This window comes from Emys orbicularis, chromosome 9 (assembly GCF_028017835.1).
Source record: "Emys orbicularis isolate rEmyOrb1 chromosome 9, rEmyOrb1.hap1, whole genome shotgun sequence".
In the NCBI taxonomy this organism is placed as follows: domain Eukaryota; kingdom Metazoa; phylum Chordata; order Testudines; family Emydidae; genus Emys; species Emys orbicularis.
The window spans coordinates 91,102,093-91,123,181 of NC_088691.1; the positions used below are offsets into that span (position 1 = coordinate 91,102,093).

Sequence of the window (21,089 nt, forward strand, 5' to 3'; positions counted from 1 at the left end):
TGCACTGCAGGGGAATCTTCTCCAGGTGGCCGTCGGCCGGTGGACCTAAGGCCTGGCAGACCAGCATTTGGCCGCAGCCGGAGTCGAGGAGGGCTACCGCTTGGCGTCCCTCAATGGCCACGGGCACGGTGATCTTGGCCCCTTGTGAACGTCGAGCACGGCCTTCCCCGGAATATACTTGGCCAAATGCACACCCCTGTTCAGGGCAATCCCGCCGCAAATGGCCATACTTGCCGCAGGAGTAGCAGGGTCCCAGGGTGGCTTGCTCCGGCCGTGGCCGTGCCCCTGGGTCACCCCCGGGGGAGGCCCGGCTATATCCCCCGGCGGTGGCTACCGGGTTCCGTGGGAGCCTTCCGGAGGGCACGGTCACCCGGGCCCGGCCTTCCATGCTGCGGAAGGGAACACTCGTGGCTGTCCGGGAGGGCGGCCCCCTCTTTTCAGGGTTGGGGTGCTCCGTCCGGGCTGGGACCGCCCGGCCAGCGGACCCCGACGGGACCTCAGCCGCGAGAAAGTCTTCCATTAAGGTGACGGCGGCTGACACCGTCGTTGGCCGGTGGCGGAGGACCCAGGATCTTCCCCTCGTCGGGAGGACCTGGGTAAATTGTTCCAAGATCACTTTTTCCACTACCTCTTCTGCTGTCCGGCGTTCGGGTTGCAGCCACCTTCTGCAAGTCTCCCGTAGTTCCTGCGCCACCATCCGCGGTCGGGCCCCTGGGGGATAGACCAAGTCCCTGAAGCGTTGGCGGAAGGTCTCTGGACTCACATCCAGTGCGTCCAGAATAGCGGCCTTCACTAAATTGTAGTCCTGGGCTGCTTCCGCCGACAGGCCCCGGTAGACCGTGTGGGCAGTCCCCGTTAAGTATGGGGCCAGGATGGTGGCCCACTGTTCCGGGACCCAGCCGGCGACAACAGCCACCCTCTCAAAAGTGACGAGGAAAGCCTCGGGATCATCCTCGGGTCCCATCTTCGTCAACCAAATTGGGGGGCTGGGCCGCGGGGTCCCCGGGACGACCCCAGGTAGGGGTTCCCCCGGTCGGGCTAGGGCCGCGGCAAGCTGCTGGAGGCATTTCTGCTGGAAGTCCTGCTGTTGGGCGACCAGGTCGACGATCAGTTGCCGTTGTTGGACCCCCAGCTGCTCTACGAGCTGCTGCTGCTGCTGCTTCTGGGCGGCCTGGTGCTCTTGTTGGTACTGCACCAGGGCCGCCTGTTGTTGCTCCTGACTCTCGGTCATGCGGGTCAGGAGCTGGGATAGGTCTCCCTCTCTGGCGGGAGGCCTCTCTCCCATCGCCCCCTTCTCACCGGCGTCTAGGGCTCGTGCCCACATGCTAGGCAACTGGCCCCACGTTGGGCGCCACGTCTAATAGTCCGGTGCGGGGGTTGCACCCTCTTAGGGGCCGTCGGGCGCCAGGCCGCTTCACTGCACGGCCACGTCAGACCTCGTATCCGGGAGGTCTAAGGGTTCCGCCCCTTAGGCAGGGGCTAAACAAAAGGCTCCCTGCCGCTGCAAGGAGTTCCAGCCCTCAGGCAGGGCGGGACAGTGGACCAGTCCTAAGCTCCGGTTCCTTCAACCGGAGCTGGGGACTTACACAGTTCAATAAGCCCGAAGGCTAGCTCAGAGCGGGGTGATACCCCAGGGTTCGAAAAGGGGCTCAGGTCCTTGCGGGAGGAGCTGAGCACTAACCAATAGTTCAGGGGGGGCTCAGGTCCTTGCAGGAGGAGCTGAGCACCACAAACTTAGTAAGTCCAGTCCCTCAGTCAGGGAGTGAGCAGGCAGGTAAGGGCAACCCAGGCCCTAGGTCAGGGCGGGGCAGCAAACAATCAGCCCAGGCCCACAGTCAGGGCTGAGCAACAGAGTCAGTAATTCAGCCCAGGCCCTCAATCAGGGCGGGGCAGCACACAGTAGTTCTAGGCTCAGGCCCTCAGGTGGGGGCTGAGCAAGCACACAGTAGCAAGGTCAGTAGTCTAAGCCCGGGCCCCCAATCAGGGCGGGGCAGCAACAATCAGTCTAAACTCAGGCCCTCAGGTAGGGCTGAGCAACAAAGTCAGTAGTTTAAGCCCAGGCCCTCAGTCAGGGCGGGGCAGCACAACAGCAGTTCTAGGCTCAGGCCCTCAGGTAGGGGCTGAGCAAACACACACGCAGTTCAGGGCTCAGGCCCTCAGGCAGGGAGGAGGAGAGACTGCCACCCGGCGTGGGGGTGGCAGGGGGGAACACAGGCCCACCCACTCCACTGTGTTCCAGCCCGGGGCCCTATCCGCAGCAGTCCGTCTGCCGCGGGGTCAGTGGGGATCCTGCCCGCAACACACTGACATAGGCTCGGGGTCTGCTATCCCCGGGCTACTTCCCATCTCCTCCTCCATGGGTACCTGCTCCTCGCTGGGCTCGGCACCGGGGTCCCACACCATGGGCTCCTCGGGTTGCTGGAGGTTGTCTAGGTCGGGCCGCTCCTCCGGTCTCGGGTCCGGCTCAGGTCCGGGTGGCTCCTCGGGGTACCGTACTCGGGGCAGGCTCGGCCAGTCCACCTCGGGGTACCTTCCTTGGGGCAGTCTCGGTCGGTCCGCCTCGGGGTACCGCGCTCGGGGCAGGCTGGGCCAGTCCCCCTCGGGGTACCTTCCTTGGGGCACTCTCGGCCGGTCCACCTCAGGGTACCGCGCTCGGGGCCGGCTGGGCCAGTCCACCTCGGGGTACCTGCCAAGCGGGAGGTTTGAGCAGCGCTGGGTGTTAGAGTGCCTGGGTCTGGGGAGGCTTGGCCCGTCTGCGTCCAGGTACCGGGCTCGGGGTAGGCTCCGTCTCGCAGGAGCCCGGGCCGGAACGTCTGTCCTCGCCGGCCGCTCGGCTCCAACTGAGTGTTGGGGCTGGGCTTTTATACTTCCTGTCCCGCCCCTTGACTTCCGGGGGGCGGGAACAGGTGGTGGTAGCTCCGCCCACTTGAGTGGCGGTTCTGGCTCTTCCCCCTCTGGGGTTGGCTCCGCCCACCTGGGTGGCTGTTCTGGCTCCTCCCTCTCAGGGGCCTTCGGGAGCCAGGCCGCTTCACTACAAGATCATACTTTTCTTTTGGTGGGGTGTTTTTTTGGAAACCTCCTCCCCGGCCCCGCCATCCCCAGCATCTGTGTGACAATTAGTATTACCCACTCTCCCAAATCTATGGGGTAAGGTGCCTTTGGCCCCTGATGCAGAAGCTCTCATCTTCACATCTGTCCATCCACCTGCCCAGGAATTAATCCTGTCCCCCGCAACCCTCACCAGTTCAGCCCCCACCTCTGCTCTTCCTGGGCTTCTTCATACCCTCTCTGAGGCTGGGGGAGGGGTTGCAGCATGGTCCCCTCTCCCTTTGTAGGCTGGGGGTGGCAGTTCCAGGGGCACTTCATCCCCCTCTGCCCTCATCCAAGGCAGATGTGGGAGGGGGGAGGAGCAGCAGAGCTGCCCTGTCGCTGTTGCTCACGGGAGGGGAAGGAGGGAGCAGAGCTGCGCTGGGCTCTTTGCTTCCTCCCCCTGTGAGAATGGTGACTGAAGGGGAGATGAGTGCTGGCTTCCAGCAGGGCTCAACTTTGCGATGGGCATGGAGCATCTCGCGTCATCGCCAGATGAGCTCCAGCACCCTCTGAAACTCCGTTACTCATGGAAAACATCACAACAGTTGGCAATACTGTGTGTCACCTGATGCACAGATAGGTGTCAGCAGCAAAGTGGCTAATATGTTTGACCATATCTGAAATATATGAAAAATGATGGGGAACACAATATGTAAATGACTCCAAACACACTGTTCTTGCCACTAGAATGTAGGGTGTGAGCACTGGCTGCTCCAGAGGAAGTGGAACTAGTGCACAGGGGAACCTTTGTAGTGGTGGCTGGAGTGAGGGGACCCCATGAAAGTTGCTGTGCTCTAGAAGAGGCTGGCTGCAATGACTGTTTAAGGAGTGGCCTGACTGGGGACCAGCTAATAAAATGGTTTCTAATAAGCTTCTCAAGAGAAGTGCTGTGCAAAAGTCCTTAACACCCACATCAGTTTAGTTTCCATTAGGAAAGAGCAACTGTGAAAACCATGCTCCTCTACAGATTCTCCTGCCCCCTTCCAATGATGCCCAGGGGAGATGGGGTCACAGTAGGCTTCCCTGCTGGCTCCCTCAGCAGATGGAGTGGGTCGGTTGGCCACCTCCAGAAGATCTTGGCAGGAAAGGATTCAAGCCATAGGCAACCCAAAAGACAGCAACAGGTAAGTGAAAGGCTCTGAGGCTTGACAAGAAGATCAGGAGGTGAGGGGAAGAAAAGGACGAGGAAGCCAAATCAGGGAATGTCACCAGGTTTGTTAGGAATTATTGGGGTTCTCATCCCTCTAAATCTTCCTCCCCTCTAAATCTCCCAGTGACTGTAAAGAGCTGAGAAGTTAAGTGACCCAAACATGCTACTTCAGCTTTGCAAAATCTATGCAAGCAGAAGTGTTTTACATAGCTGTGTCTGCCAGTTAAACACCGTGCAGTGGTGTTCTTCCCCCAGTGTAAATCAAGAGTAACACTTCTGAAGCTAGTTGAATTACACTGGTGCAAAAATGGTGTATGAGGAGATTGGTTCCTCAACTTCCCCTAGTGTTCTCTCATTTTGCGTGAGGTCATGAATGTTGTGTTAGAAGCATTCGATCAGGACAACTTAAGCCTAACACTTCAGTTTTGTAAAATCAGGGTCTTGTAATCATTAAAGTATTTGTAGAAATTAGGTTGGGTGTTTTTTTTATTGTACTTAACCTAGACATTGCAACATCTTTCTAATGCAGGAGACCCAGAAAGTGCAACTAACTAGAAACAAAAATCCTTTTAGATCGTGTTTTCCATAAATATAGTCAAAAAGAGAGGATCACTTATGCCCCAGTCCTCCAGACAGTTGGCATATGGTTAACTTTACTTGCGTGAATAGCCCCATTGAATTCAATAGGACTCTTAAAACTGATTCCCAAGTGTAAGTGTTTGTTTGCAGGATTGGGACCTTGTTGTTTGGCTTTTGTTTTGATTTACAAAAATTACTCAGTTACTAAAATAAAAAAACTGCCCTTTGCAAAACACCTCCCTGAAAGCAACCTACTATCTCCATTAAATGCTGTTTACCTTCTCATTGCTAAACAAGTTGATTAGGGGGCCTATAAAAGCGGCCGCCCAGCCAGGCAGTGGCACAGCTGCGAGCAGCGGCACAGGAGCCGGCAAACAGGGCTGCTAACAGGGGAGTTTGAGTGGGAGTTGGAAGGGGAGGCAGGAGGGCGCGGTGCCCCGTGTGCTCTGTTCCCCCGGGTGCAGTGGGCAGAGACCACAGCAGCCATGAGCCAAGCAGCGTGGGACACAATGCAGATGATTGCATGTGGCAGCTGCGGTATGTACATGGTCCTAGCGGGGGTGCCTGACCAGAGGTATGTCTGCATGAAATGCCGCCTAATAGAGCTGCTGGAAGAAAAGATCCGAGGTTTGGAGATGCAGGTAGATACCCTGGTACAGTTTAGAAGGGGGTTTGAGCAGCTAATGGAGCAAAGGCAGGGAGTGGCTGAAGGGGAATGCTCAGGGGTACAGGTGGAACCAGGGGCTAAGGTCTGTGAGGGGGGAATGTCAGGGGGAGAACAAGGGCAGTGGAAGCATGTGGCCGTGAGAAGCAGGCCAAGGAAAAGGAGGGCCAGTGAAGGAGAAATAGAGCTCAGGAACAGGTTTGGGTGTTTGGATAACGAGGAAGGGGTGCAGCAGGTGGTCACTGAAGGTGGGAGGGTGAGGAAGAAGAGAAGAGCGGCTAGTCCCATAGAAAGAGGGGAGGAGTTGATGGAGACAGCACCAAATCTGGGCCCCGGGATGGTACAGGGTGGCATAAGAGGGACTATAAGGGAAAATAGGAACAGACAGGGGTTGCGACTAGAGGGAACAGGGGATAGATTAGTAGATCACACTGTCACCAGGCAAAGGCAGGTTTATGTGATTGGGGACTCCTTACTGAGGAGGCTAGACAGGCCTGTGACCAGGGCGGACCCAGAGAACAGAAGGGTGTGCTGTCTGCCGGGTGCTAAGATACGGGATGTGGACTTGCGGTTGAAAAGGATCCTAAAAGGAGCAGGTAAGAACCCCTTGATCATCCTTCACGTAGGAACGAATGACACGGCTAGGTTCTCGCTAGAGAGAGAATCAAGGGAGATTATGCCAGGCTGGGGAAGACGCTTAAGGAAATCAAGGCTCAGATCATTTTCAGTGGGATTCTGCCTGTTCCTAGAGAAGGGCAGCAAAGGGCTGACAGGATTGTGATGATAAATAGTTGGCTAAGGGAGTGGTGCTATAAGGAGGGCTTTGGGATGTATGGCCACTGGGAGGCTTTCGGGGACAGACAACTGTTCTCACGGGATGGACTTCACCTAAGTAGGGAAGGAAATAGACTTCTGGGAGGGAGGCTGGCTCATCTCATCAAAAGAGCTTTAAACTAGGAAGTTGGGGGAGACAGTTGGGAGATGTCCAGTTAATCTCCACGCCAAATTACAACATTGAGAAGGAGGGTGACGAGATAAGAACTGATACAGCCGGGGGGAAGAGATTGGACATAAGGAAGATGGGGGGGATGGATACTAGACTAATAGGTCATACTGGCAGTACGGTGTCCGTACCAAATCGGATAACTAATGGGAGGGAGGCTAAACGGCACAAATTAAGATGTTTATACACCAATGTGAGAAGCCTAGGTAACAAAATGAAGGAATTGGCGCTCCTGGTCCGAGAAATGAGACCGGATATCGTAGGAATAACCGAAACGTGGTAGAACGGTAGTCATGACTGGAGTACAGGTATGGAAGGGTATGTGCTGTTTAGGAACGACCGGAACAAAGGTAAAGGTGGGGGAGTAGCATTGTATGTCAACAATAAGATAAACTGTAAAGAAATAATAAGTGATGGAATGGATAAGACGGAGTCTGTCTGGGCAATACTCACATTGGGTAAAAAAACTACTAGAGCCTCCCCTGGGATAGTGCTTGGGATGTGCTATAGACCGCCGGGATCTACCCTGGATATGGACAGAGAACTCTTTAATGTTTTTAGGGAAGTAAATACTAATAGGAACTGTGTAATCATGGGAGACTTTAACTTCCCGGATATAGATTGGGGAACAAATGCTAGTAACAATAATAGGGCTCAGATTTTCCTAGACGTGATAGCTGATGAATTCCTTCATCAAGTAGTTACTGAACCGACGAGGGGGGATGCCATTTTAGATTTGGTTTTGGTGAGTAGTGAGGACCTCGTTGAGGAAATGGTTGTAGGAGACAACCTTGGCTCGAGTGATCATGAGCTAATTCAGTTTAAACTAAATGGAAGGATTAACAGAATTAAATCGGAGACTAGGGTTTACGATTTCAAAAGGGCTAACTTTAATAAATTAAGACAACTAATTAGGGAAGTGGATTGGACTAACATATTTATGGATCTAAAGGCGGAAGGCGCCTGGGATTATTTCAAGTTGAAGTTACAGGAGCTGTCGGAGGCCTGTATCCCGAGAAAGGGAAAACGGATCGTAGGCAGGAGATTTAGACCGAGCTGGATGAACGAGCGTCTCAGAGGGGTGATTAAGAAAAAACAGAAAGCGTACAAAGAGTGGAAGAGGGGAGGGATCGGCAAAGAAACCTACCTTATTGAGGTCGAGCATGTAGAGATGGAGTGAGAAAGGCCAAAAGCCGTGTAGAGTTGGACCTTGCGAGGGGAATTAAAACCAATAGTAAGAGGTTTTATAGCCATATAAATAGGAAGAAAACAAAGAAAGAAGAAGTGGGACCGCTGAAGACTGTAGATGGAGTGGAGATTAAGGATAATCTAGGCATGGCACAATGTCTAAACGAATATTTTGCATCGGTCTTTAATGAGGCTAATGAAGGGTTTAGGAATAGAGGCAGCGTAACGGAGGGGAATAAAGGAGGGGGGGTTGACATTACAGTACCCGAGGTAGAAGCCAAACTCGAACAGCTTAATGGGACTAAATCGGGCGGACCGGATGATCTTCATCCGAGAATATTAAAGGAACTGGCGCGAGAAATTGCAAGCCCGTTAGCAATAATTTTTAATGAATCTGTAAACTCGGGGGCGGTACCGTTGGACTGGAGAATAGCTAATGTGGTTCCTATTTTCAAGAAGGGGAAAAAAAAGTGACCCGGGTAACTAGAGGCCTGTTAGTTTAACATCTGTAATATGCAAGGTCTTGGAAAAAATTTTGAAGGAGAAAGTGGTTAAGGACCTTGAGGTCAATGGCAATTGGGACAAATTATAACATGGTTTTACGAAAAGCAGATCGTGCCAAACCAACCTGATCTCCTTCTTTGAGAAAGTAACAGATTTTTTAGATAAAGGAAATGCGGTGGATCTAATATACCTCGATTTCAGTAAAGCGTTTGATACGGTACCGCATGAGGAATTATTGGTTAAATTGGAAAAGATGGGGATCGATATGAAAATCCAGAGGTGGATAAAGAACTGGTTAAAGGGGAGACTGCAGCGGGTCGTACTGAAAGGTGAACTGTCAGGTTGGAGGGAGGTTACCAGTGGAGTTCCTCAAGGTTCGGTTTTGGGTCCAATTTTATTTAATCTATTTATTATTGACCTCGGAACCGAATGTAGAAGTGGGCTGATAAAGTTTGCGGATGACACAAAGTTGGGAGGTATTGCCAATTCGGAGAAGGATCGGGATATCCTGCAGGGAGACTTGGATGACCTGGTAAACTGGAGTAATAGTAATAGGATGAAATTTAATAGTGAGAAGTGTAAGGTGATGCATTTAGGGATGACTAACAAGAATTTTAGTTATAAGCTGGGGACGCATCGGTTGGAAGTGACGGAAGAGGAGAAGGACCTTGGAGTCCTGGTTGATCACAGGATGACTATGAGTCGGCAATGTGACGTGGCCGTGAAAAAAGCTAATGCGGTCTTGGGATGCATTAGGCGAGGTATTTCTAGTAGGGATAAGGAGGTGCTGTTTCCGTTATACAAGGCGCTGGTGAGACCTCCTTTGGAGTACTGTGTGCAGTTCTGGTCTCCCATGTTTAAAAAGGATGAACTCAAACTGGAACGGGTACAGAGAAGGGCCACTAGGATGATCAGAGGAATGGAAAACCTGTCGTATGAAAGGAGACTCGAGGAGCTCGGTTTGTTTACCCTAACCAAAAGGAGGCTGAGGGGGGATATGATTGCTCTCTTTAAATATATCAGAGGGATAAATACAAGGGAGGGAGAGGAATTATTTCAGCTTAGTACTAATGTGGACACGAGAACAAAAGGATATAAACTGGCCGTCGGGAAGTTTAGGCTTGAAATTAGACGACGGTTTCTAACCGTCAGAGGGGTGAAGTTCTGGAACAGCCTTCCGAGGGAAACGGTGGGGGCGAAAGACCTCTCTGGCTTTAAGATTAAGCTTGATAAGTTTATGGAGGGGATGGTTTGATGGGATAACGTGATTTTAGTCAATAAGTCAGTAACTGCCATCGCTGGTAATTAGTATCAATGGTCAATGTGGGTCTGGCTGGAGAATCTTACCCGCATGCTCGGGGTTCTGCTGATCGCCATATTTGGGGTCGGGAAGGAATTTTCCTCCAGGGTAGATTGGCAGAGGCCCTGGAGGTTATTCGCCTTCCTCCGCAGCATGGGGCAGGGGTCGCTTGCTGGAGGATTCTCTGCGACTTCAAGTCTTTAAATCATGATTTGGGGACTTCAACAGCTGAGTTAAGGGAGAGAATTATTCCAGGAGTGGGTGGGTCAGATTTTGTGGCCTGCATCATGCGGGGGGTCAGACTAGATGATCATAATGGTCCCTTCTGACCTTAAAGTCTATGAGTCTGAGTCTAAGTTTCTGAGGAGTTCCCAGTACTTGTGGATTATAGACTTTCTACAGAATCCAATTATTTTGCCCCACGCCATTCTGTGTACATGGCAGGAATACAGTTCTTCATTTAGTGATGTAGGAAACATGCAGACAAAGTCGTGCTCCAAGTCTGTAAATGGAGTGTTTGCAAACAGAAGACACGGTACATCTCCCTGCAATGTTCCTTTGAATTCTGAATTAGATTTTTTTCCAATGGGAGGTGATTGCTGGCTTTCTACAGAAAACATACCCACAAAACAGCTGGTTGGGAGAACAATCTTTTTCACAGACCATTTTTCTTCCATCCATTATTCCCCCCCCCTTGAATCTCAGCTGCAGCTTGTAATTAGTATAACTATCATTACACTGGTATAATTATATTGTTACTGATATTATTCAGGAGCAAAAAACCCAAACCACTCAGCTGTGTTTTCAGCAGACAGGCTGTTTAAATAGTTGGGAACTATTTTATAGCTTTATTTTAAATCTCCATTCTTTGACTTCTTGTTTGGGTTAAACCTTACATGAGGCAGCCAGCAGCTTCACATCGAGCATCAGAAGTATCCTGCCTTGCAGTAAACAGTGGCTTAGGGTGGATCTGAGCGTCTTGAGTAACAGGTGGCATCCTGCTTTGAGATGTTGGGGCAGGGTGCATCTGGCACAGGTGACTTCCCGCTTTGCAGCACAGAATGGCTCAGGATGGGTTGTCTCAGCACTCTGCTAAGGTGCTTTCCTGCTTCTCTGATTTAGAGCAGTTTGACACACAGCTTCTGTTGCTAGCTATTCCATGTGACTGCTGGAAACAGGTGTTTAGCTGGCTTGTGGGCTAGACAAGCAGATGATGCCCATGGATCCTGCTGCCTTTGGAATATGTTGTCCTCCTTCCTTGCTTTCATATGGGGGATGGCCTGAGACAATTCGAGTTAAACATTCATTCAGATCTAAGCACGCTGAAGAAGTCACCAAATAGCTTTGTTTGAAATAGAGCCTAGCATCCTCAACCTGGAGAATGTCAGGGGATTTATTGTACAGCTTCCTGGGTGGTTGGGATATATTGTTTACAAGATATAAGTGAGGACATAGGGATGAGCCACTCATCAGCTATCCCACCTCTCTGCATGACAAAAGATGCATCGTAACTGAGACTAACCTGATTTTAACTGGTATGGATGCTGAGGGCTGAATGCTCAAAAGGAATTAGGCTCCTAATTTCTATTTAAAGTTAGAAACCTAATTCCTTTTGAGGTTTTTTAGCTTGCTTATTAGCAGGTGGTGGCCTCTGTTGGTGCTAGTTAAGGGGTGTGTGTGTGTATGTATGTATATACACACTTTCTAGGTGATGTCCATACTAGGGGATTTTATTTACACACAAATCCCATGGAAGCTATTACTGCTTCAGCTGATCCCATGTTAACATTGGTGGGAGCCCTAGGAGTAGAAGAGGCTCCTGGCTTCCATGAGACCGTGGCAAAAATATCTAAGCTCTGTATATACCAGTACTTATCTGGTTGCTACCGTCAGTGTAACTGCACCATTGCTGATGGTGGCTGTGATGCGAGTACTATTTTTTCTAGTGTACAGAAAACCTAAGACAAACAAATGCATGAGCTCGGAGGCAGGGCGCTGACTACTTTGATATGAAGAAAGCAATGTTTTGGACAGTGTTGGGCATGTGAACGCTTTTAGAACTTCTGCTTTTGCTCACCTGACCCTTACTCACCTTGACAAATGGGAATACCAGCCACAGACACTCATGGTTCAGTATGAATTTCTTACCAGCAGTGATGGAGGAAGCACTAAATCATTTATGCTACAATATTTGTGGTGTAATTGGTATGTCTTTTCATCAAGTGAGTGCAATCCTGGTGCATATGGGTGGCTAGACACTTAATTCCTGCCGTAAGGATCCACTCGAGTGATTCCTAGCTTATTCCTATCCAAATGGTCACTGCACTCGGATTCCCAAGAGGGAACTCTATAAATAAGGGTACGTCTACACTTACTTCCTGGTTCGGCGGCAGGCAATCGATCTTCTGGCATCGATTTATCGTGTCTTGTCTAGACGCGATAAATCGATCCCGGATCGATCCCGGAAGTGCTCGCCGTCGACGCCGGTACTCCAGCTTGGCGAGAGGAGTACGCGGCATCGACGGGGGAGCCTGCCTGCCGCGTCTGGACCCGCGGTAAGTTCGGACTAAGGTACTTCGAATTCAGCTACGTTATTAACGTAGCTGAATTTGCGTACCTTAGTCCGAAGTGGGGGGTTAGTGTGGACCAAGCCTGGAAAAGAGAGATCTCTGTCCTGCAAAGACAGGACAAGTGTTGCTAGGCATATTAACACCAATGCAGGTCAGTCGGATAACTGGCTCTAACAGGCTGTATCATGCTTTACCTGCAGGTAAAGTGGCACTCGGGAAGTATGGAACTCTTCCTTACTTCTGAACACAGCAGAGTACCCAGCTGTGTGTTGAAGCAACACTGGCTGTTAGAAGTCTTTGCATTATGCAGCTTTATGATGGGTTTGCTTTTATGGGGGTACAGGGTAGGAACCTGCATAGTGGGGGAGGACTTTAATATGACACAGTGACTGCAGATGCAATAAAATAATCTCACTCAGCTTTTTAAAAACTAAGGCCTTGAAGAGAATAATTGATGCTATTTTTTTTTAAGTGCAATTGAACTTTGAGCTAAATTCAACTCTCCCTTATATTCTTGACTCAAGTCACACTGGGGTAACTCCTGTGAACAGAGAAGTTTCACCCTATATAGTAAGGTGTTCCTAGAACCACCAGAGAGGAATAGCAGACTTGGGTTCTGGCTTCTTAGCATCATTAGAACCAAATTCTGCTCTGTTCCCCTGGTTTAAATCCACAGTAACACAGGTGATGTTGATACATTTACTTCTAATGTACTTACCAGTCAGTGGCGGGGGGGGGGGGGGGGTGGTCTTCTTTTGTATAAGCAAAAGGCTGAACCAATTGCCATAGCAGGCTTTGCAAACTAAGGGCTAGTCTAAACTAGAGATTGTTGCACAAGTGCAGCCGCACTAATAAAGATGCCTAGTGTAGGTGCACTGCATTGGTGAAAAATAGGCCTTGCATGGGTGTGACTTATTTTAGTAAGGGAGAACCTGCACCTGTTGTCACAGGACTGGGTTATAACTTGGGTTCCTGTTGGTTATAGGAAGCCATTTAGCATCTCTTGGAAACAAATACACTCAAAACCCAGCAGGGAGCAGCCTGCTGACTAGAGGATGAAGTACTGTTCCTTGCTGAGCCAGCTGATCCACTTCACTAGCACACACCATGTTTGTGAAGTGCCTTAAGGTACCTGGATAATACTGCTACATAAGGGCAAAATACTACTGTAATTTCTCTGTCACCCATGAACTTTAGGAGTTCTGCTAGATGGGACTGGGTTCAAAACCAAATCAGCCCTCTTTATCTAGAGAGACCTCAACCAAATCCCTTGTATCTGAGGTGACCAGCCTCAGCCTCTGGAAAAGTTCAGATTGTACTATTTGCCCATTCTGAAGCTGAACCAATGATTTTGTAACAAGTGGAACTACACTGATTATGGAAGACTTCAGGGACTTTAGAAGGGAGCTTAAGAAGAAGAGAGCCCATGAGAGATTTTCAGAGATCCTTCCAGTCCCATGAGCAAGAGAGAGGAAAGCAGAAAACACTGGAGATGAACCATTGGCTGTATGACTGGTGTAAAGCTGAAGGTTTTGGTTTTGTGGAGCATTAGGCTCCTTTCCAATGGGAGAGAAGGCTTTTTATTTTATTTTAACCTGCACCTCGCAGGTAGACGTTGGGTAATCTTCTCAGATGGAGAATAGCAGAGGTCAGACAGAAGGGTATTAAACTAACAATACAAGGGGAGGGTGCTAAGAAGACGCATGCAGTTCAAACTCAGCGTGTTACAGGCAAATTGAATCAATGTGACGGAGTGTGAAAAGAAGTTTCAGTTGCTTATTTACCACTACTAGGAGACAAGAAGAGTGGACGGTCTCATTGATGAGAAGAAATCTGAGATGACTGGCATTACTGAAACCTGGTAGGACAATTTGCATGATTGAAATGTTAAAATCATTGGTTATAACCAGGGCCGGGCTCCAGCTTTTTTGCCACCCCAAGCAGCGGGAAAAAAATAAATAAAGCCGTGATTGGCAGCACTTCAGCAGCAGGGTCCGAAAGGGACTGAGGTTTGTATTGGCTGCCCCAAGCACCTGCTTCCTGCGCTGGTGCCTGGAGCCAGCTCTGGTTATAACCAGTCCAGGAAGGATAGAGTGCATACAGAGGGGGGGGGGGGGTGTGGGTGGTGGGTGGGTGGACACTGCATTAGAGTACCTCTTCTAGTGTTTCTGATAATGCAAAAGTGCAGGATCTTGAATGCATATGGATCAATGTACTGACTAACAAAGCCCAGGAGGAGTACCGATGGCATTCTGCTACAGATCACCTAATCAAGGATGAATTGTTACTTAGACACGTGTCCGTAAGGTGTGGAAAGAAACTGTTATGGGGGGCTTCTGTTTAGGAGACCTCTGCTGGAGGCCGCATGCAGCCCATAGTAAAATATCCGAGTTTCTAAAAAGTATAGATAATTTTCTAGCACAAAAGGTTGTACATCCAACATGAGGTAGCTATTTTAGAGCTTATGATGGATAAAGATGAATTAATCACTGGACTGGAAGTTGGTGGCTGCTTAGGGACCAGTGATCATGACCTCCTGACATTCAATAAGGGCAAAGAGGTCAGTTCCAACAGTAATATATTCGGTGCATCAAAAAGGGCTAACTTCTCCAAGCAGAGGAAAAATTTCAACTGAAAACATGAACAAAAATTGGCAGCTCTTTAAAAAGAGTTGTAGATAGTCAAAAAGCCACAATTCCAAAATCACAAAGGACAACTTTGGCTTAAAGCCCATCTTGATTCAGTAGAGAAGTGAAGGCAGCATTAGAAAAAAATAATATATAACAAAGGGGGAAATAGATAGCAGTTGATAACTTTCTGTGCTTAACTTGAAACTTATAAGGGAAGCTAAAGACATCAGGGGGAAAAAATCTATGGTTAGCATGGCTAAGGACAAGAAGAAAGCTTAAGTATATTAGGAACAAAAGAAATCCTAGCAATGGTATAGGCCTTATTAGATTGAAATGACAAAATTGTTAATGATGCAGAAAAGACAGTGTTTAATGTTTCTGTTCTGCATTTGGAAAGAAGCAGGAAGGATGTATTTGTATCATATGAGGAAACGCTATTTCACTAGGAGGGTGGTGAAGCACTGGACTGCGTTACCTAGGGAGGTGGTGGGATCTCCATCCTTAGAGGCTTTTAAGGCCCGGCTTGACACCGCCTTGGCTGTGATGATTTAGTTGGTGTTGGTCCTGCTTTCAGCAGGGGATTGGACTAGATGACCTCCTGAGGTCTCTTCCAACCCTAATAGTCTATGATGAAGTGCATGCCAGTCAACTGGTAACTGAGGCGGATCTACATTAAACCTTTTAAAATCAACATGTCCAGATAACTTGTGCCAAAGAGTCCTAAAAGAGTTAGCTGAGAGAGTTCTCTGACCTACTCATAATTTTGAATAAATCTTGGAATATTGGGAAAGTTCCAGAAGACTGGAGGAGTGGTAATATTCAAAAAGGGCAAGCAAGATCACCCAGGTAACTATAGCCCATTTAACCTGACATCAATTCTGGATAAAATAAAGGAAAAACTGATATGGGATTCTGTTAATAAAGAATTAAAGGATAGGAATATAAATAGTTAACTGAAAACTAAACACAAATGTCAGAGTGCAGTACCGTATATGTTTAGAGCACTGCTAAATGTTAAGTGAAAACTCAACCAAGATAACCAGCTACATGTACAGCCCTTTCTGGCTCCTTCGCCCTGATGCAGTTTGACTTTCCAAGATTGTGTTGCTGTTATAAATAACAGAACTGTCAACAATCAAACAAGGAAATGGCTAAAGAGTCTATCAAAATATATTCATATTCTTAGGAAAATGTTTTCCTAGGGCTACAAAAGCAAGAAGAACAGTAAATGTGTCAGACTACATGTAAATAATATTAAGGTTAAGACATAATTCCACAGAAAGTTGCAAGACACAGCACTCTTCTACCTAGGGGAGAAAACCCACTTTGAAGCAAGCATGCTTTCACTCTCCAAACAGACTTATTTCAAGCTCTCCAGGCTTTTAAGTTTACTGTGGCTGAGGCCGCATGATTGAAAAAGTCTGAAGAAGAAAATATGGACATCAGGAAATAATAAAAATACCAAATGCTAGCTGCTATCTCTAAGAAAAATAGGCAGTTAAACTTGTTGTTTCATTGTGGTGGGGGGGAATCTGAGTCTTTTTTTGGTCTCAGATAAACATTCAGATCTTCCAAGCAAAAAGCCTGCATTTAATCATGTCTAGTTTATTTGTTCTAGGATCCCACTCTTTTTTTGGTCCCAGCTTTCTGTTTTTAAGGGAAGGGGAAATGGTAACTTCCAGAAAATACTGCACTTGAATGGAAAGTTCTTTTATTCACGTTTAGTATCTTGTAACTTTCTATCATCTCCTTGTCTGTCAACAGAAACAAAATCGGCATTGATGCTATAGGTGAAATGAGATGGCTGACTTCAGTGCGGTTCCTAGTGCGACAGTCTCCCACATTAAATATCTCCACTGCAAATGGCCTTAAGGCTAGACTTTCAAAAGAGCTCAGCTTGGTGGTACTGAGCTCTTGAAAATCTAGCTTCAGCTATGGCTATAAGGCATTTGAAAATCGGTTCCCTACAGGGCCTGCTTGTTAGCATCTCTGTATTGAGGCCAAGAAATGGATGAAGTATGAAAACTGAAGAAAGGGGGCACTTACAGTGGTAGTGCTGATTAGGACGGATGGGGGAGATAGTGCAGGAAGTACCCATGTGGCTGTCCTTCAGTTCAGGACTGCCAAGCCAACACTCTTCACGAGCACTAAATCCACACACACAATTTAATGCTGAAAAACATTTACATTTCCATGACTGGTAAGAGTTCAATTTTATGGTTCTTATTTTAGGGGTGTGTGTGTGTGTGTGTACACGCGCATCCACACCACTCCCCCCTGCAAGATGGAATTGCATCTGCTAAGTGTGCCTGATTGTTGCCTGCTTGGGTTAGATTTACAAGGGGACTTGGGTGTTGCAATGCCGAGCTTTTTAGGCTCCCAACACTTGTTGGCATTCATAACCCCAAGTTAGGCACCCAGGCTCTCCACATGCTGTGTATGCCTAACAAAGAGACTCTCAGAAGCCAGCGTGCTGAGTATGGTTAGCTTAGGCAGCTCCCCAAAGAAATACTGAAGAGAGACCTGCAGCCAAAGCCCCACTCCTGAGAAGGACTTAGCATCTAAATTTGGGCCCGATAGAGGTGACTATCTCTAGTCAGGGTTCACAGCTGTGAGTTCTCTTCTAGAGATAGACATGGAGGTATATCCTGCTGATTTACACCAGTGTCTCTGTTACTGTGGATTTTAACCAGGGTGACGGAGAGCAGAACTTGGCTATAATGTTAAGAAGCCAGAACTCAAATCGGCTATTCCTCTAATGGTTCCAGGAATGCCTGACAATATAGGGTGATGTTCTCTCTCCACCACTGGTGTAAAACTGTGGCCTTCAGTGGGAGCTGCAGTCTTATAAGGAAGAGGAAAATTTAGCTCAATGTGTGGTTGCAATGGAAGAGAATAAAGCTACTATTATATTTTCTAAGACTTTAGTTTTAGAAGCTGAGTGAGATCACTTTAATATGACAGTAACTGTAAATACAATAAGCCTTTGCCACTTCTCGCCATTTTTTACCCAATACCCATAAAAAACAAACCCATCAATATCTGAATCTGCTATATAATGCAGAGACTTCTCTTAACAGCTAGTGTTAGAACATCTTTACAGTTCAGTGGTAGTGAACAGACAAGGACAAATGCCAAAAATAATGAGATCATGTGGAAAGCACAGATCAATCCATATACTTGGCTGGATTAATTCATCTCTCTTCCTCCTTGAAAGTATCCAGCCTTCTTTAGAAGTGTTTAAATGACGTGTGACAGGTTTATGGTGCTGCTTTGTTATTAGTCTGTGCCTGGTTTATGAATTATGACATGTAAAATTCCAGCTGGTCTTTTAAATATAATGGCTGAGGACTTCAAGTCTACCGTATACAGGCCACCAGCCACGTATCAAAAGGAAACTAAGTTTGGTCACTACCATCTTATTCAGGATACACCCCAGCAACCTAGAGATTAGATGAGAGGCTTTATCTCCTCCTTGCAATTCCCCTAGCTCTTCTGCCACTCTAAAATACTTTCAGCTCAAAAGTCTGTTTATTACAGAAAAAGTCTAAACACAATGGCTAGTATTTGTTGTTTTCATGTGGTTCTTGTCACACACATGGTGAGACAATGGACGTTTTGGGTCAGATTTTTCACAGCTGCATGCCTAATTTGCGTGCACACCTGAGGTAAATGGGCATGCAGATACACCCCCAAACAACCCATAGGTTTGTGCAGTTGCCAAGATGGGCCCCCACTCATAGCAACTGCACAGACAAATGCATGGAAACGGTCTCCCCTCCCCCCCGGTATGAATTCTGACAATCTGGGTCTTTGTCTCTTGATCACCTGATCCTACAAGGTGAGATGGATGCCCTCATTTGCCAGTGGCTTCAGTGAGAGTTGCCTATGCTCAGCACCTTGCAAGCTTAGACCCTCGGTTATTAAAAATAATTGCATCCTTAATGCAGAAGGCAAAACATGCACCATTAAATTAGGGGCTCAGCTCTCCTTGACTGACTTCAATGGGGCTATACACAAGAGTAAGGGCTGCAGGATAAAGTCCTAAGTAGAAGCCACCATTTATTTTTATCTCTTACAACTGATCTGAATGACTCACCTGACAAAATGGAGGCAACTGCTGCAATGATGAAGGAAACAATGACCCCAGGCCCAGCCATCTCCTTAGCAACCAGCCCAGACACTACATACATTCCAGTGCCAACACAGCTTCCAACTCCAAGGGAAACCAGGTCCATCGTAGTGAGCACTTGGGCTAGCTTGGTCCCATGAGAGGTGGTGGTGCCCGTCCCCTCCAGCATTGACTCCACAGGTTTGGTGCGTAGGATCCTGGAGTGCATGGCGTACCATGTGGCACCCCACTGGATCCTCCTGGGGTCCAAATAGGAGAAGAAGCTCATTGTAATGGTGGGGTATTGAGACAAGACAGGAGACTTCAGCAGAGTTTAACAACAAACTTCAACAGCATCAACTTCGGCTAATAACAGCCCTTTTCAGAGAAGGTGTAGCACAACTTGAAGCCACATTCTTGCATACAAAGCTTTTAGTTCGCTTTTTGGGTCTGTAAAAGAGAAGAAACATGTACTCACACAAAAGTTTAGGGGCGCTTATAGGAAAAATAGGATCAGCCTTCTCTGAGTCAGATTGGGACTCAAAGTCATGGTTCAACTGGAAGCTGTGCTATAGATTTCCTCTGTGACCTGGGGAAAGTCATTTAGATGGGGATTTCAGATGTGCTCAGTGTTAGCCTAACTGTGCTCCCCATGGAACTCAATGGGAGTTTTACAATTGACTTTCATGGGAGCAGTGTTAAACTGACACTGAGCATTTCTACAAATCCCACCCTTAATGCCTTTGTCTTGGTTTCCCTAATTGTAAATGCTACCCCCTTTATCTGCCCTGTCTATTTAGATGGTACGCTCTTTCTGTGTGTTTGCAAAGCACCTAGTGCAATGGGGCAATGATCTCATTTGGGACCTGCAACTGTAATACACACTAGTCAGTGCCTGAGAATATATTTGTGTACGGCTGCCTTCCAGTGGATGTAAAAAGAACGGCTCAGCTGTGTTTCCTAGATCCAGTTCTGCTAACAGCTAATGGAGAGTCTCTTTTAGCTACGAGGTAGAGGCCTGTGCTTTTGCAGCAGGTGTTTTCATCCGTGTAGTCACTGTGGAAATTCCCAGCAGCCACAGAATGGAGCAAAGTGATAACCGAGACTGTGTAGCTGGCCATGGATTTGGTACACCATTCACCAGGTGGTGAAGAGGATTAATAAATGCTGAATCTGAACATTATGCTGTTGTCTTTGGCCATCTCATGGGGTGTGATTCAATATCATGTGCTCATGACCCTGTAAGACTGGAGATGGGCAGGAGGTATCTTTGCTCCACGTATGCCATATTTTATACTGATATGAGACTGGCTGAAGCTTAGTAATATGTGTCTGAGCCTTAAATGGACAGAACATGATTTTGTTTCCCTTAAAATAAGGAACTGCTCCTAGAGGTCGGACCTCTACCCAGGCATGAGAATGCTTGTATGGTCAGCTTCACTCAGATTTGCCTGCTGCAGCATCCTTACTGAGCCTAAGAAGAAAATATTTTAAGTGGACACTGCTGGATCAGTTTGGGCCCAAAATTTAGGTTTTGTAAAACAAGTTTTTACAAAATCTGTCACTCGTTTCCATGTCTTTTAAAAACCTCTTACTAGAAACAGTTTATTTTTAAAAAGGGATAGCGTTCCCTTGCCAACACAAAGATTGTAGCATCCTGCCAATGAGAATCTGAAAATGAAATGGAGTATAAACAAAAGTGAAATTAACTAGACTAGTTCTGATGGCCAGTCTGAGAGTAAGCAAAGAGCACCAATGATGAATGATAGCTAATTACAGTGTTGCCAACCCCAGGTGCTCAAAACTCATGAGTCAGGCTTCTAGTTTCTGAGCCTCGGGTTGCACTTTAAAGCTCTTTTCCACAAGAGAGAGCGAGAGAGAGAGACTGTGTGTGTGTGTGTGTGTATAAATTTTTTTTGAAAGCTGAGATTCGCATGCAATCTCTTAATTCTAAAAGCTTGGACTTTCAGAAAAACACAAGTATTGAGGCTCATGATAAACTTGTGAGTGTTGGCAACTAGGTTTAGTAATCTAAGGTGTGGTAGGAAATCTTTTTATAAATATGAATTTTAATTTGATAGTGTCCTTAAATGTGCTTGGCAGACAAAGCAATTGTGTTTTCATCTACATATCCAAAATAAACTTTTTCTTTAGACAGCCTACTTAATAACACCACATGGCTTATTTAATAAACTTAACCCAGCATTCATTTTAGTTTTTGGTTTATCTAAATTCAGAATTTCCTCAAATTTTCCCTCCAAGCAAACACCTGAAAAGAACTCTGCACAATCTAAATATTT

At 47.4% G+C, this 21,089-nt stretch overlaps 1 protein-coding gene across 1 annotated transcript in view; it reads right to left on the reverse strand.

Moving 5' to 3' along the window:
* SLC7A14 (solute carrier family 7 member 14) overlaps positions 1–19,078 on the reverse strand; it is a 51,211-nt gene extending 32,133 nt beyond the window's left edge. The window contains exon 1 of the mRNA XM_065410832.1: positions 18,778–19,078. Coding sequence (XP_065266904.1) covers positions 18,778–19,078 — 301 coding nt within the window. The remainder of the gene's footprint in view (positions 1–18,777) is intronic.
* Positions 19,079–21,089: the final 2,011 nt, after the last annotated feature.